This window comes from Prunus avium, chromosome 1, assembly GCF_965620075.1.
Source record: "Prunus avium chromosome 1, drPruAviu1.hap1.1, whole genome shotgun sequence".
Lineage (NCBI taxonomy): Eukaryota > Viridiplantae > Streptophyta > Magnoliopsida > Rosales > Rosaceae > Prunus > Prunus avium.
Window position 1 is genome coordinate 1,709,592 of NC_142284.1, and position 12,606 is coordinate 1,722,197.

General features: G+C 36.0%; 1 protein-coding gene across 1 annotated transcript; it reads left to right on the top strand.

Annotated features, from left to right (window-relative positions):
* Positions 1-8,496: 8,496 nt before the first annotated feature.
* APS1 (ATP sulfurylase 1) lies at positions 8,497-12,518 on the top strand. The gene is made up of 5 exons (XM_021963343.2): positions 8,497-9,254; positions 10,848-11,253; positions 11,499-11,759; positions 11,840-11,926; positions 12,072-12,518. The coding sequence occupies exons 1-5, from the start codon at positions 8,749-8,751 to the stop codon at positions 12,207-12,209; spliced, it is 1,398 nt and encodes a 465-aa protein (XP_021819035.1). The 5' UTR covers positions 8,497-8,748; the 3' UTR covers positions 12,210-12,518.
* The last annotated feature ends 88 nt before the right edge of the window (positions 12,519-12,606 follow it).

The following is a 12,606-nucleotide window of genomic DNA, read 5'->3' on the forward strand; positions in this document are numbered from 1 at the left end:
TGGGAGGAGAGTGCGTGTGGTGGGGCACAATCTCCACAACATATGAAAAATATTGTACAAAATTAATGTATATATATATATATATACATACACACAACACATTCCAATGTTTTGCACTGCTCTATTGCTGCTGCCTATAATTTTCTCCACCTATCTCAAAATTGTTGGGTGCTTTGCTTTGTTGGGGACATTTGTGTTTCTTTCCAACTATATGAAAGATTGAATATGAAAGGGTAATTTATGTAATTAATGGATCAGTCTATCTAGTTCTAGACCCACCTCTCCAATTGCCTTGTATATACTTTACTTTAACCTGCATCAGGATTCAGGAGGAGGAGCACAGTTTGCACTGTTCCATCATCACCTTCAGTGCTCCTGTGTGAATGTGATATCATGACAAAATACTTTTCTTTTTTGGGGCCTGATGATGACAGAATACTTAATCTCTTTTTCTTCTCATTTGAATTTGGTTGAGGGTATGAGTTATATGTGATTTCTCTGCTCTAAATCTAATATGTGAAACATTAATATATGTTAATGTTTTTTTTTTAGTGAATTGGTGGTGGAGCTTGAGAGCCTAGCTTCAGAGTTCATTTCAGATCCAATAAGACTTCAAAAGGGAAATTCTGTGTTCTTTTATTGTAGACTTGCATACAGGCCATTCTTTAGTCAGAGGATTATTTATTGGGAATGTTGGGAGGGAGATGGTTCAAAATTTACTAGGCATGGTTAAAGGAATTATATAAAGACGACTCTTCTGACATTAAAAAAGGAAGGAAGCTACCATAACAGTGACATATGCCCAGCAGCACCACCACCACCATTTATAGTTTTCGATTCTGTTAAGATTTTCTTATGTGATTCTTTTTTTTTCTTTTCAAATTCTTATTCTCACACAAATTTAAAGTTATGGTGGTTAAATTATTTTTCTACAATTATAAAATATTTATTGAGGTCGAGCCAATTCCTTGTGGGGTATTTTTTTGCGTCCGTCAACGCAAGCGTGCAATTCACAGAAGAAAAGGAAAACACAAGCGTGCATTTTGCTCCACAGGTGCTCGTGCTCTGCATGCTATATTTATTTAAATTGCATTCCTTGTATATGTTATTTTTCTGCATCATAATTCATTACTATTTATTATTTAGATACAGTTTTCTGTTCCTTTTGGGTCAATTCAATTCAGTATAAACTATCATTTAAACGCAGGTCTTGAGGCTCTGGGATCATAAGCACTTCTTTATATAAGCTCTGTGTTCTCTGTTGTGTCTGTTTCGGATTTTAGTTAATAATGCTCATCGAAGGGATAAGTTAGATATATGTGGCCTTCACCAAGTAATGTTTTCTTACTCGCTACGTGATATGTTGTAAAATTATCTATCTATATATACATTTGAGAACTTATTTGATCTTCAATTCACGGTCTAACAATATTACATACCATAGACTATTTGACATGAATATTATTGTTCGAATAGAAACACATACTTGAGAATTAAAAGAAACGGCTTAGTCATGTGATTTCACTTGTTCCAAGAAGAAATCTTGAGAATTAAACCATTGTTGGATCAATTTTGTGAATGCGATGATTAAGAGCATGCAATGCATGAGGAAAACTTCAGCTTAGTTTTAAGAAATTAGCTGGAGTGGCTTAATTAAGAAAAGAGAAAGAAGAACATGATATGCATATGTGTGTTTACAAGAAGGCAAACATTGTTCAAAATAAACGGCTTTATCCTCTGCTATACAGTGAAAAATGCTGTGAGTCCAGAGCTACAGATATTGACCCAAAAAAAAAACAAAGAGAGTTATGAGCTAGCAGACATGCAAGACTGTACTGTGTACAATATTTTGTTGAGTAGATTACATCTTGGAATAGGCAGTACTAGGACCAGAGCCACTGAACCAGAGGGCTGTGAAAAAGGAACCATATGAAGGGCAAGGCTGGCTTTTGGCTTTTGGCTTTTGCTTTAAGATTTCATCTTTAAAACCACATCAAATAATAGATATGAAATATTATCAGTAACTTTTTTTGTGCATTTTAAAGAGAAGCTAGAGTTATATGGAAATGGTAAGAATGCTGCCATTGCCGAGGTGGAAAAATCTTTGCCAATTGGTACTGTCAGATTTCCCTTAAAACAGCTACAAAAACTGCAGCTGTCACACAAAGCTTTGCCCCTCCTTGGTGAAAAAAGTGCTATGCCATGGCCACATTAACCTAAGGGCTAAGGTCACCAATTTTGCAAAATCTCAATCAGTGCTATGCAGACGTCCACTACAACTGCACATTCCTAGAAAGGCATGTGGGCTCCAGTCAAAATTGTCCAATACTGTTGGGTTGATGATAAAATTGTTGAAAGCAGAACAACTGAGCTTTCAATCCGAACCAAAAAAAAACAAATGAGCTCAACTCATAATTATAGATGTGGGTTAAACCAGTTGATCAGGATAATAATCTTATCCTCTTAAATTTAAGTTCGAATTCCTCTTTTTGTAAATTAGATTATATCGCTTTTATATAAATAAAGAAAAACTCATAATTTGACCCAAAAGAAAAACCTAAAAGCTCATAATGTGGTGGTGGCCACTAGGCACTATAATATGCAGTTGATTCATAATGTGGCATTGTGGTTAACCCTCAAGGCAATTGAGCTCCAACCTAAAAGCTCTTCATTGGGGTGTGCCTTGGTCCACATTGGCAAATCAAGCAAAAGATTATAACAATTAGCAAATGTGTGTTCAAAGAATCAAACTAAAGAATTTAAGTAGGCCCAGTGAGAATACATATCAGAATCCATTCACATAATTCCCAAAGACCCGCCTGATTTGTTAGACCATTGTAATCATGCCAATGGTACTACCACATGAAAAATGAAGAATCATACCAAAAGATAAAAAGGGGACTAAAGAAAGAATCCTTTAAGTTTATCCCTATATATATATAAAATATATAAAATATAATAACATAGTGAGACATTGTGCAAAGAGATAGAAATGAATTTTTTTATTTTTAATTTCTTGAATTACCTGCCATGTGGGCTGGATGCTGTTTTCTTATCAAAAATTTACTAGACATTAAGCCTCGAGAATTTTTGTCACTTTTCATCTCAATGGCAACGGCAATGGCACTCTCGTCTGTTCACTTCACCTTTTCCATGCTTTGAACAATAACACACATGTCGGCATTAAAAGGCACATAAACTTTCATCATCGACCCAAAAGCAAAACTGTCAGAACTCAAAAAAAAACCACACATACACAAAAGTACTTTCACATACCCTTTAATCATCATCACCCACCCAGGACCCAGCCCTATACTATACCCCTACACTTTTATCAGTTCTCTGTCAAAATTTAAAAAACAGCACTAAGGGCAATTTCGTCACACAAAAAAAAGCCCGACAAGTTAATTAAAATAAAAAAAATTGAAGCTTGTCTTTTAGGTGTCTTATTGAACCCCACAAAGCGTTGAAAGTCCAGGGGGCCCATGAATATCTGAGTTGGGGCCCATCCGCACAGTGCGATGGGCTTCTGAGCAGGCCAAGCCGACCCTAATTTTGTGATTGAATAAGGTGCATAATCAAATTGAAAGCGAAATTATGAATATTCTTTTGAAGTTGGAATGGAAGTAGGGTTTTCTGAATATGCCTTTGGCTTGCTTAAACCTCAATCATGGAGGAACCAAAAGAAAAGAAAAGATTGTAACATCATTTTCGTCAAAAGTGCATGAAACTCCAAAAGGCTTTTTTGCTTTTCTTCTTTTTTTTTCTTTTTTTCTTTTTTTTATTTTTTTTATTTTTTTTATTTTTTTTATTTTTTTTATTTTTTTTTCTTTTTTCTTGGAGATGACAAAAGGTTTTGGTTGTTGGGACCAACAGAGCACATATATATAGTGAGAGAGAGAGAGAGAGAGAGAGAGAGAGAGAGTATGACCAAACATTATCCTTTTGGCTTTGTTTGACTGGTATTTATAATGTGATATATATATATGTGCCTGCCATTGCCAAGCATAATCCTTTCGTAGTTTGCTTTTTGGAGTGTTAAATGTACTCAATTTTTTGTCCCTTTGCGTTCAATCCAAACCATGAATTTAAGCAATTAATAACTCTAATTATGCAGCTTTTTATGGCTGATTAAAGATATATACCTTTTATAATAAGGAAAGTATCTAAAGTCACATATTTATCCGGTTTAAGTTCAAACATGATTACATCTAAATTGCCAACCAAAAGTAAACTCAAGTATGGAGCACATTACAAAGCATCATCAATTAAGGCATCATGTATGCTATCAAGTATCATGAGGAACCTCATACTACACGCACTCCTCACTTTCTGTCTTTATAATAAAGCAAAACGTACTAAGCTATGGGTCACATAATTCCCGAGCTGACCAATAAAAGTAAACGAATGCCTATCATAATTTCATCCTATTTATTGAAGTCTTGTCCTTGACAAATTGCTCGAATACTAAAGATTCCTAAATTGTACAAGTTTCCATTCAAATGCTACAAACTTAACTTAAGCATGTAATGCATGTTAGTTTTAATAAGTAACTTTATGGTACAACCAAACTCCAATGATTCCCATGTTTATCTACCTCTTTTTTGACAGAAGGTCCAGTTTAGATGAATACTGGGCTGCTGTTGATGCTAAAGGGATTGATTCATTGGGTTTAATTTATTAATGGGCTCACTGTCTTCAGAACTTGGGCTGCTACTTTTTTTCTTAATCCAACCTCATCTCTCTCTCTCTCTCTCTCTCGGCTATGACCTGAAAGTGGACAATCTTGGACTTTTAAAACAGTTTTAATATGGAAGCCACTCTTTCAAGCACAAAAAAGAATCCTGTTTAAGCATTTTTGGGAAGGTTTTATTTATGGTTGACATTTTTGAAAGGAGTGGGGTTTACGAGTTGGATGGCTTTCGGAAGAGAGAAAGAAAGAGAGAGTAACTGGGAAAGGCCCAAACGGCCTTTTTGCTTAACATACTTCAACTTTTTCTTCTATATATGAGCCAACTTATTAGATATGTCACAAATCTTGGGTCAAATTTGAAGAGAAAAATTGTAGGCATAATTGATTATCTTAATAACTGAAATCTAGCTGACGTGGGTTAGGCCAAGTGTCTAGAGCAGTGAGCATGCCCCTTTGCACCCAAGTTCGAGTCTATTTTCTCATAAATTAAATAAATTTAGAGTAGTTAGACTATGCTTGTAATAAACAAAAAAACCATGAAAACCTAGAGTTTTTATCAAAAATAGCCAAAATTTTCTCATACATTCATAAATGTCATATTTTATAAAAAATTACAAAAATAGCCAAAAACTCACCTAAAAAAGCTCAAATGCCCTTAAAACTAAAACCCACTTAAACCTAAAAGCAAAATCATGTTAAGAAACCCTTGTCTTCACCCCTAAGAAGTCATATTTGAAGAGAAAAACTATAGACGTAATTCATCATCTTAATCAGTGGTGGAGCCAAGATTTTATGTAAGGGGGGGAGGGGGGCAATATATTAGGGTTTAGGGTTGATTCATTTCCCAGTGTTAAGCTTGTAAATAAATAAATGAATAACATGTTATCTTTGATTTCCTATTTTCTTAAATATACTTGTGAAAGAAAGATTTGATTGGTTGTTTAATTTTTTTATTTTATTAATTACGTTGGTGAGATCCAGGAGTAACTTAGCCATTTTGTTAAGGAAATAGCCTTTTAGTTGGAGAGGGACACGTAAATCCCTCTTCCTTATTGTGGGGGGCCACAAGCATTATTTTAATATATATATTATCATAAGTTGTCCAATGCAAAGCTCAATATATATAGTATTTTAGAATTTTAGGATGGCCAAGGCCTCTACAGGCCTAAGCACACCTTCGCCACTGATCTTAATAACTGAAACCTAGCATACGCGGGTCAGGGAAATTGGCTTAGGCATTGGGCATGTCCCTTTACACCTATGTTCGAGTCCATTTCCCAATAAACTAAATTAATTTAGAGTAATTTAAACTATAGCTTATATCAAACAAAAGAACCTGAAACCTAACATGAAAATCTAACCCAAATATTTTTTGGATGTAGTAAGAAGTCTTGGATTATAAAAAGGGAATTGTTGTTCCTAAGACAAAAAATTCAAGTTTCACATTACAAATATATATAAATATGATAAAATAAGCTATGTTGAAGAATATCAAAAGTCCCACATTGGAAATTTAACAAAATAGTAAGTCCCATATAATAAATGGCTCAACTTCTAATAACATTTTTATAAATAAAAAAAAAAAACTCCTAATAACATTGAGACGTTTTGTATAAAACCCCACATCCACTAAAATAAGTGGTTAAATTAAAAATAATATCAATGTTACTAGTAGTGGGTTAAAAATCCATCCCTCTGAAATGTTAACAAATTCATCCATATCTATATTGAAAAACTCTGTGGGATAACTTGATATTGATCCGACAAGTGTCTATTGAGTTCTTTTGCGTGTTAAAGTATTATTGAATTGAACTTTTGATTAAGTAATGGTTTTGGGAAATATCACGTAATCCATTAACTCAGATAGTCCACCAATCAGACAGAAAAACAAAGGTGAAGTTGACGATAATGAACACCTTTGCTGGTCAATTGGAGGGTGACACACCTTAATTAGCTTTTAAAATCATTTTGTAGATAAATAACGATTGTTGCATCCCATTTGTTCCGTGATAATTGGTGTGACGTCTCTTTCTTTTTCTCTTAATAAAGAGTAAAACATTACCGTTTAGGTCATATTGAAAACCACATCTCTGTCAGATACAAGTCAAACTCTATCAGATACAAGTCAAACTCTATTTGTATAGATGAGTTTTCGCCTTCATTAGTAATATGATCCGCATGAGAAAATACTTTTGTTAAGGGTAAAACCTACGTTAAAAGTTGTCATTATTGAAAAATACTTGTATTGCTTAACAGATGGGATGGCCGGTCATGGGAAATAGAAAATAATTGAATCCAAGATTGAGAAAGAAAACGAAAGAAAGAGGAAGAAAAATGTGTCTTGAACACTTCTTCATGAATGTGGCCTTGAAACGGGCCATGTTCAAAGCTTGATAGGCAGACAGGGAGGGATCGCTTTCTTTGAATTCAAAATAAGCAAGTTCGTGGAAGGCACAAGTATCATGGCATTACCAAAGCCCATATGTCAGACAATCGACAACGTCCCATGGAACAAAAAAATAAAATTTATAGGCGGCATTCAGATTGGCACTTCTGTCTATTTGAATCCTAAAAAGTTAATTTATATCATAATCGACATATTTAAAAAATGAAATTGAAAAGAATAATTGTTCGTAGGACAACAATTTGATGTATTTAATTGTAAATGGGTTAAGGTTTGCAGGTTATAATATACCTTGAGAAAGATTAGGGTTTTGTATTTTTTGTATTTTATAGTTTTTTTGGAATTTATATCTTAAAAGTATGAATATGATGTCACTGTATATTATAATTTGAGCGAATAAGTATATAGTGTTACTAGTATACAGTCCCGTTCTCTTGGACCCCTGTAGTCCAAGGAGTTCGTGGTCACTCACCCTTGGATCTAATCTAAGGGTGTAGAAAAACTGATTTAAAAATTCATATAATCTAAGGAGTTCGTGGTCACTCACCCTTGGTCACACTTTTTGGAATCGACGACGGTAGGTTGTGTAATTGAAGCCTCACCTCCCTCCACTGCGATGGCAGAATCTGAGGAGGAGGGCAGCGGCTACAAGCTTCTTGAGCGACAGAACAAAAAAGCAAGAGGTGTATTCTTTTTTTCTTTTCAGAAAACGTATTTTGGGTAAGTTAAAATAATATAAACATTTATATGGTTTTTTAAATTAATTTTTTCTACACCTTTAGATTAGATTCAAGGGTGAGTGACCACAAACTCCTTGGACCACAAGAGTCCAGGAGAACGGGACTGTACTAGTATATACAAAAATGCCACAATGCAAAGGTTGGGTACGGATGTTTAACATTACAATTTGTTCCCACTTGGAGAGTGATTGAGTAATTAACTCTTAATATAAGAAATTGTCAAGTATAGTCATATTTTTAATTCAATCTATTTTTTTTTTCCAAATTTTTTATTTCAACCAACTCCTTTTGCTAATCTAATTTTTATCAAATATATTGCAATTGCATGGATAATTTGAATTAAAAATAAAAGGATAGTGTAAAGCCAATTTGTTCCCACCACAGTGGTGGTGGATTCCCCCTTCCCCCCATGGCACCCAGGATCGAACCCCAGTGGGGTTTCTTTCCTCCAATGTAACCAAAAAAAAAGAAAATGCTCACCAGTTGCCATCCGAAACTGCTAAGCAATAGCAAAAACAACAACAAAAAGAAAAAAAAGGAAACGAACAAAAAGATGCAAATTCCCAAAAAAGTGTCTAGGTTCATCCCCTGCTTAACCCCAAGATTAGATTAGTAACAGTACCTAATCAACTCTCTATAAATTAAGACCCCAGCATGAAATCTGTCATGCTTTCCAACTCAAATTGCACCATTTCTGAATTTGATAAGATTTCCTTTTGTCCCTACCTGTCAAATTACACTTTCATTCATTCATTTTTTTAATTTACAAAAAATATACCAAACTTTAATCACACACACAAACACTCTCCATTATTATAAACTTATTAAACCCCTAAATTAAATCTCCTACTTTGAGGTTTGAAGCACAGCCAGAGCCAAACAAAAAACCCAGGCCTTGGTTCACCTCTTCAATGGCGTCCATGGCCACCCTCTTCGTCAAAACCCCATCCCCTTCTCCCTCCTTCCCCAAAACGTTCAATACCCATTTCTCCCCTGCCCTCAAGCTCTCAATCCCTCTCGCTTCCAAGCCCAGGACCCGCCAAAGGCTCCGAATTTCAAACGCGTTGATTGAGCCCGATGGCGGGAAGCTGGTCGAGCTCTTCGTCGAGGAGTCGAAGAAGGGCGAGAAGAAGAGGGAGGCCGCGTCCTTGCCCAGAATCAAGCTTTCAAGGATCGACCTTCAATGGGTTCATGTGATCAGCGAAGGCTGGTCCAGCCCTCTCCGTGGGTTCATGAGAGAATCCGAGTTCCTCCAAACGCTTCATTTCAATTCACTCCGACTGGACGACGGGTCGGTAGTGAACATGTCGGTGCCGATCGTTTTGGCCATCGACGATGCGCAGAAACGCCTGATCGGCGAGTCGACCAGGGTCGCGCTCGTCGACTCGGACAATAATCTGATCGCTATTTTGAAAGAGTAAGATGCCCTTCTTCTTATTTTCTCTCTAAAGCTTGCGAATTTTTATATTTATTTTGTGGTCTAATAAGTAAATTGCTTCTCAAGTTTATAAATAGTCCATGTAAATTTAATTAACGCCAATCCACCAAAACTTTTTTCCCCAAATTTACTGTAAATGGTCCATATGGTCCCACAATAATACTGATTGTGTCCCATATGAAAAAAGGTTGGGAAAATAGTTGGGACATTCTTTGAGTTATATGATTATGATGTGGATTTTATTGGTTGTAGACTCTTTGGCATGCTTCAGGCGTGTGCTCGTCTCTGAAAAAAAAAGAAAAAAAAGAAAAGCATCTTTAACATTTTTATTAAATAAAAAATTGAAAAGAGAAAAATTTCCTCCTGTTAGTTAGAGAGGAGAGTGAAAATAGGAAATGACCAACTATTTATCAGTTTAGCCCCTTGACTATTTTCAAAGAACAGTTGTGAAATAATTGGAAGCTTTGTTTGGAACCCCCTTCCTTCCCCATTGATACAAAATATTTTATTTTTTAATTTTATAAAGGAAACTTTCTTGTTTTATAAGAAAACAAGTCTCAGATAATTATACCATACTGGGTGTTTATTAGTATAAATGTATTGGAACTAGTTTAAACACACTGTAATATTCGATGTCGGCGTCATGTATATGATTTCTTGATGTTTGCTAGTAATGTTATAATGTAATTGTTTCTGTACTTATATGCATGTTGATATACATCCCTAAGTTGTACTTTAGCATTATTACTACCAAGACATTTGAATTCAATTTGTTATCTCTACTTTTCTTCCTATATAAGTTTGTCGTAACGTCTGATGCCTTATTATTTTGGGAAGATACTGACATGTTTTCATTGTGGTGTTTACTCAGTCTTGTTTGATAATATTGACTATTCTTTTCATGTTATATCTGATTGTTTTTCTGGATAGATACTCATACTTTTCTTTTCCCTTAACAAATTTGTTAAAACATTATACCTGCATATGTGGAATATTCCTCTGCCTTGTATTTGGATAACGATGTTTTATCAACAGGATTTTTAAGTCCTTTATGGTCATCTTCTAATATAAGCAAACTTATCTCTTGATGCCACTTAACGTCTTGTCATTTTCTTAAGGGCAATATTCAATTTAATGTCCATGATGTTTGGTCATGGATGACTGCAATGAAGAAACTGACCTCATTATATTGATGTCTTCACGCATTTTCTGGTTTATCTGTCTGCCGCTATTTACCTAACCACTTAAATTTTATCTGCTTCGGGTTGGAATTGTTACTACTAGGATTTGCCCCTTGTCTACAAAAAAATTTGCACTAGTTCATGTATTATATTCTTTTTGAATACAAGTGATAGTCTAAACTACAAGGGGGAGGGGGGTTTCTCACTCACACACACACACACACTACCAAGGTGCCATTGGGGTTTGAACCTGAGACCACTGTACTTTAAGTCAAGGCCCTTTCCACTGGACTAGATCTCGTTGGCATGTTTCTTTGTAAATCTTATCCTATGTCTTTCCAATTGCCATGGTTACTAATGCCTTCTTGTTTTATTTGTTGCCTCATAACAGTATTGAGATCTATAAGCACCATAAAGAAGAACGAATTGCCAGGACATGGGGAACAACTGCCCCTGGTTTGCCTTATGTTGATCAAGCCATAACCAATGCTGGAAACTGGCTGATTGGAGGTGACCTAGAGGTTATAGAACCTATCAAGTACCATGATGGCCTTGATCGCTTCCGATTGTCTCCTGCTGAACTCCGTGAAGAATTCACAAGGCGCAATGCTGATGCTGTATTTGCATTTCAGCTGCGAAATCCTGTTCACAACGGCCATGCTTTGCTGATGACTGACACCCGTCGTCGGCTTCTTGAGATGGGATACAAGAACCCCATTCTCTTGCTTCATCCATTGGGAGGATATACAAAGGCAGATGATGTTCCACTTAGTTGGCGAATGAAACAACATGAGAAGGTATGTATTTGGTAACTAAATCGGGCACAGTGATGCAGGAAACAAATTATCTTTTTTCATGTAGTTTGTGCATTAATTTCTTCCCACAAAATAAATATCTTCCTGTCAATAGCCCTTGAAAGGTGTTGTTCACTGATGCAGTTTCTCGACGTTTGGTGTTTTGCCTCCACCAATTGTTATCATATAGAACTTACTGTCCTTAGCCAAATGCTGATTCTTTTTTATATCATTTAATGATTCTTCAGGTTCTTGAGGATGGTGTTCTTGATCCTGAGACGACTGTGGTTTCCATATTTCCCTCTCCCATGCACTATGCTGGCCCAACTGAGGTGCAGTGGCATGCAAAGGCTAGGATTAATGCAGGGGCTAACTTTTACATCGTTGGTCGGGACCCTGCAGGGATGGGTCATCCAATTGAGAAGAGGGATCTGTATGACGCCGACCATGGGAAGAAAGTATTGAGCATGGCACCTGGACTGGAGCGTCTTAACATCCTTCCCTTCAAGGTATATATATTATTTGGCTGCAATGCTATTCGTGCATTTTCTTTGATATCTTCCTTCATCATTAATTTATTCCCTTGCAGGTTGCTGCATATGATAAATCTCAAGGTAAAATGGCATTTTTTGATCCCTCAAGGTCACAGGACTTCCTCTTCATATCGGGCACCAAGGTATGCGTTCTTTTAATGTTGTTCCCAACATGTTTCTTTACTCTTAGAGTCAGCTATGCAAAGTAGTATTTAAAGAAACACACATTGAGAGTCGTTTTGTTAAGTGCATAAATATATTTTATCTAAAACAAGCTGCAAATTACAGATGCGAACACTTGCAAGGAACAAAGAGAACCCTCCTGAAGGATTCATGTGCCCTAATGGCTGGAAGGTGCTCGTTGACTACTATGACAGTTTGGTTCCTGCGGACAACGGTAAAGTCCCAGAAGCAGTTCCAGTTTAGATGGAGCTGATGTGTAGCATATGTACTTGCCCTGTTTGAGAGAAACCTTGATAGCTAATTAGTCTCCTCTGTGTGATCAAGATTAACTTGATAGCTAATTAGTGTCCTCTGTGTGATCAAAGATTTCATAAGATTCTCTGTCCAGAATTCTAATAAAACCATGTGAGGCACTGGTGCAGAGAAATGACCTCGCCTCGACTGTAATTAGCGCCACTAATTGCATCTTGCTTCACTGCATTTGTGCATGCAGGCGCATTGTATCATAGCGTGATTGTCTTCTATAGATAATAGAAGGTAGATATTTTGCAATGTCTTTAGTTCTCAAAAATTTATCCATGATTTGCACTGGTTATAACTTAAGATGCTGAATCCATCAGCTTAAAGCATTGCTTGTAAA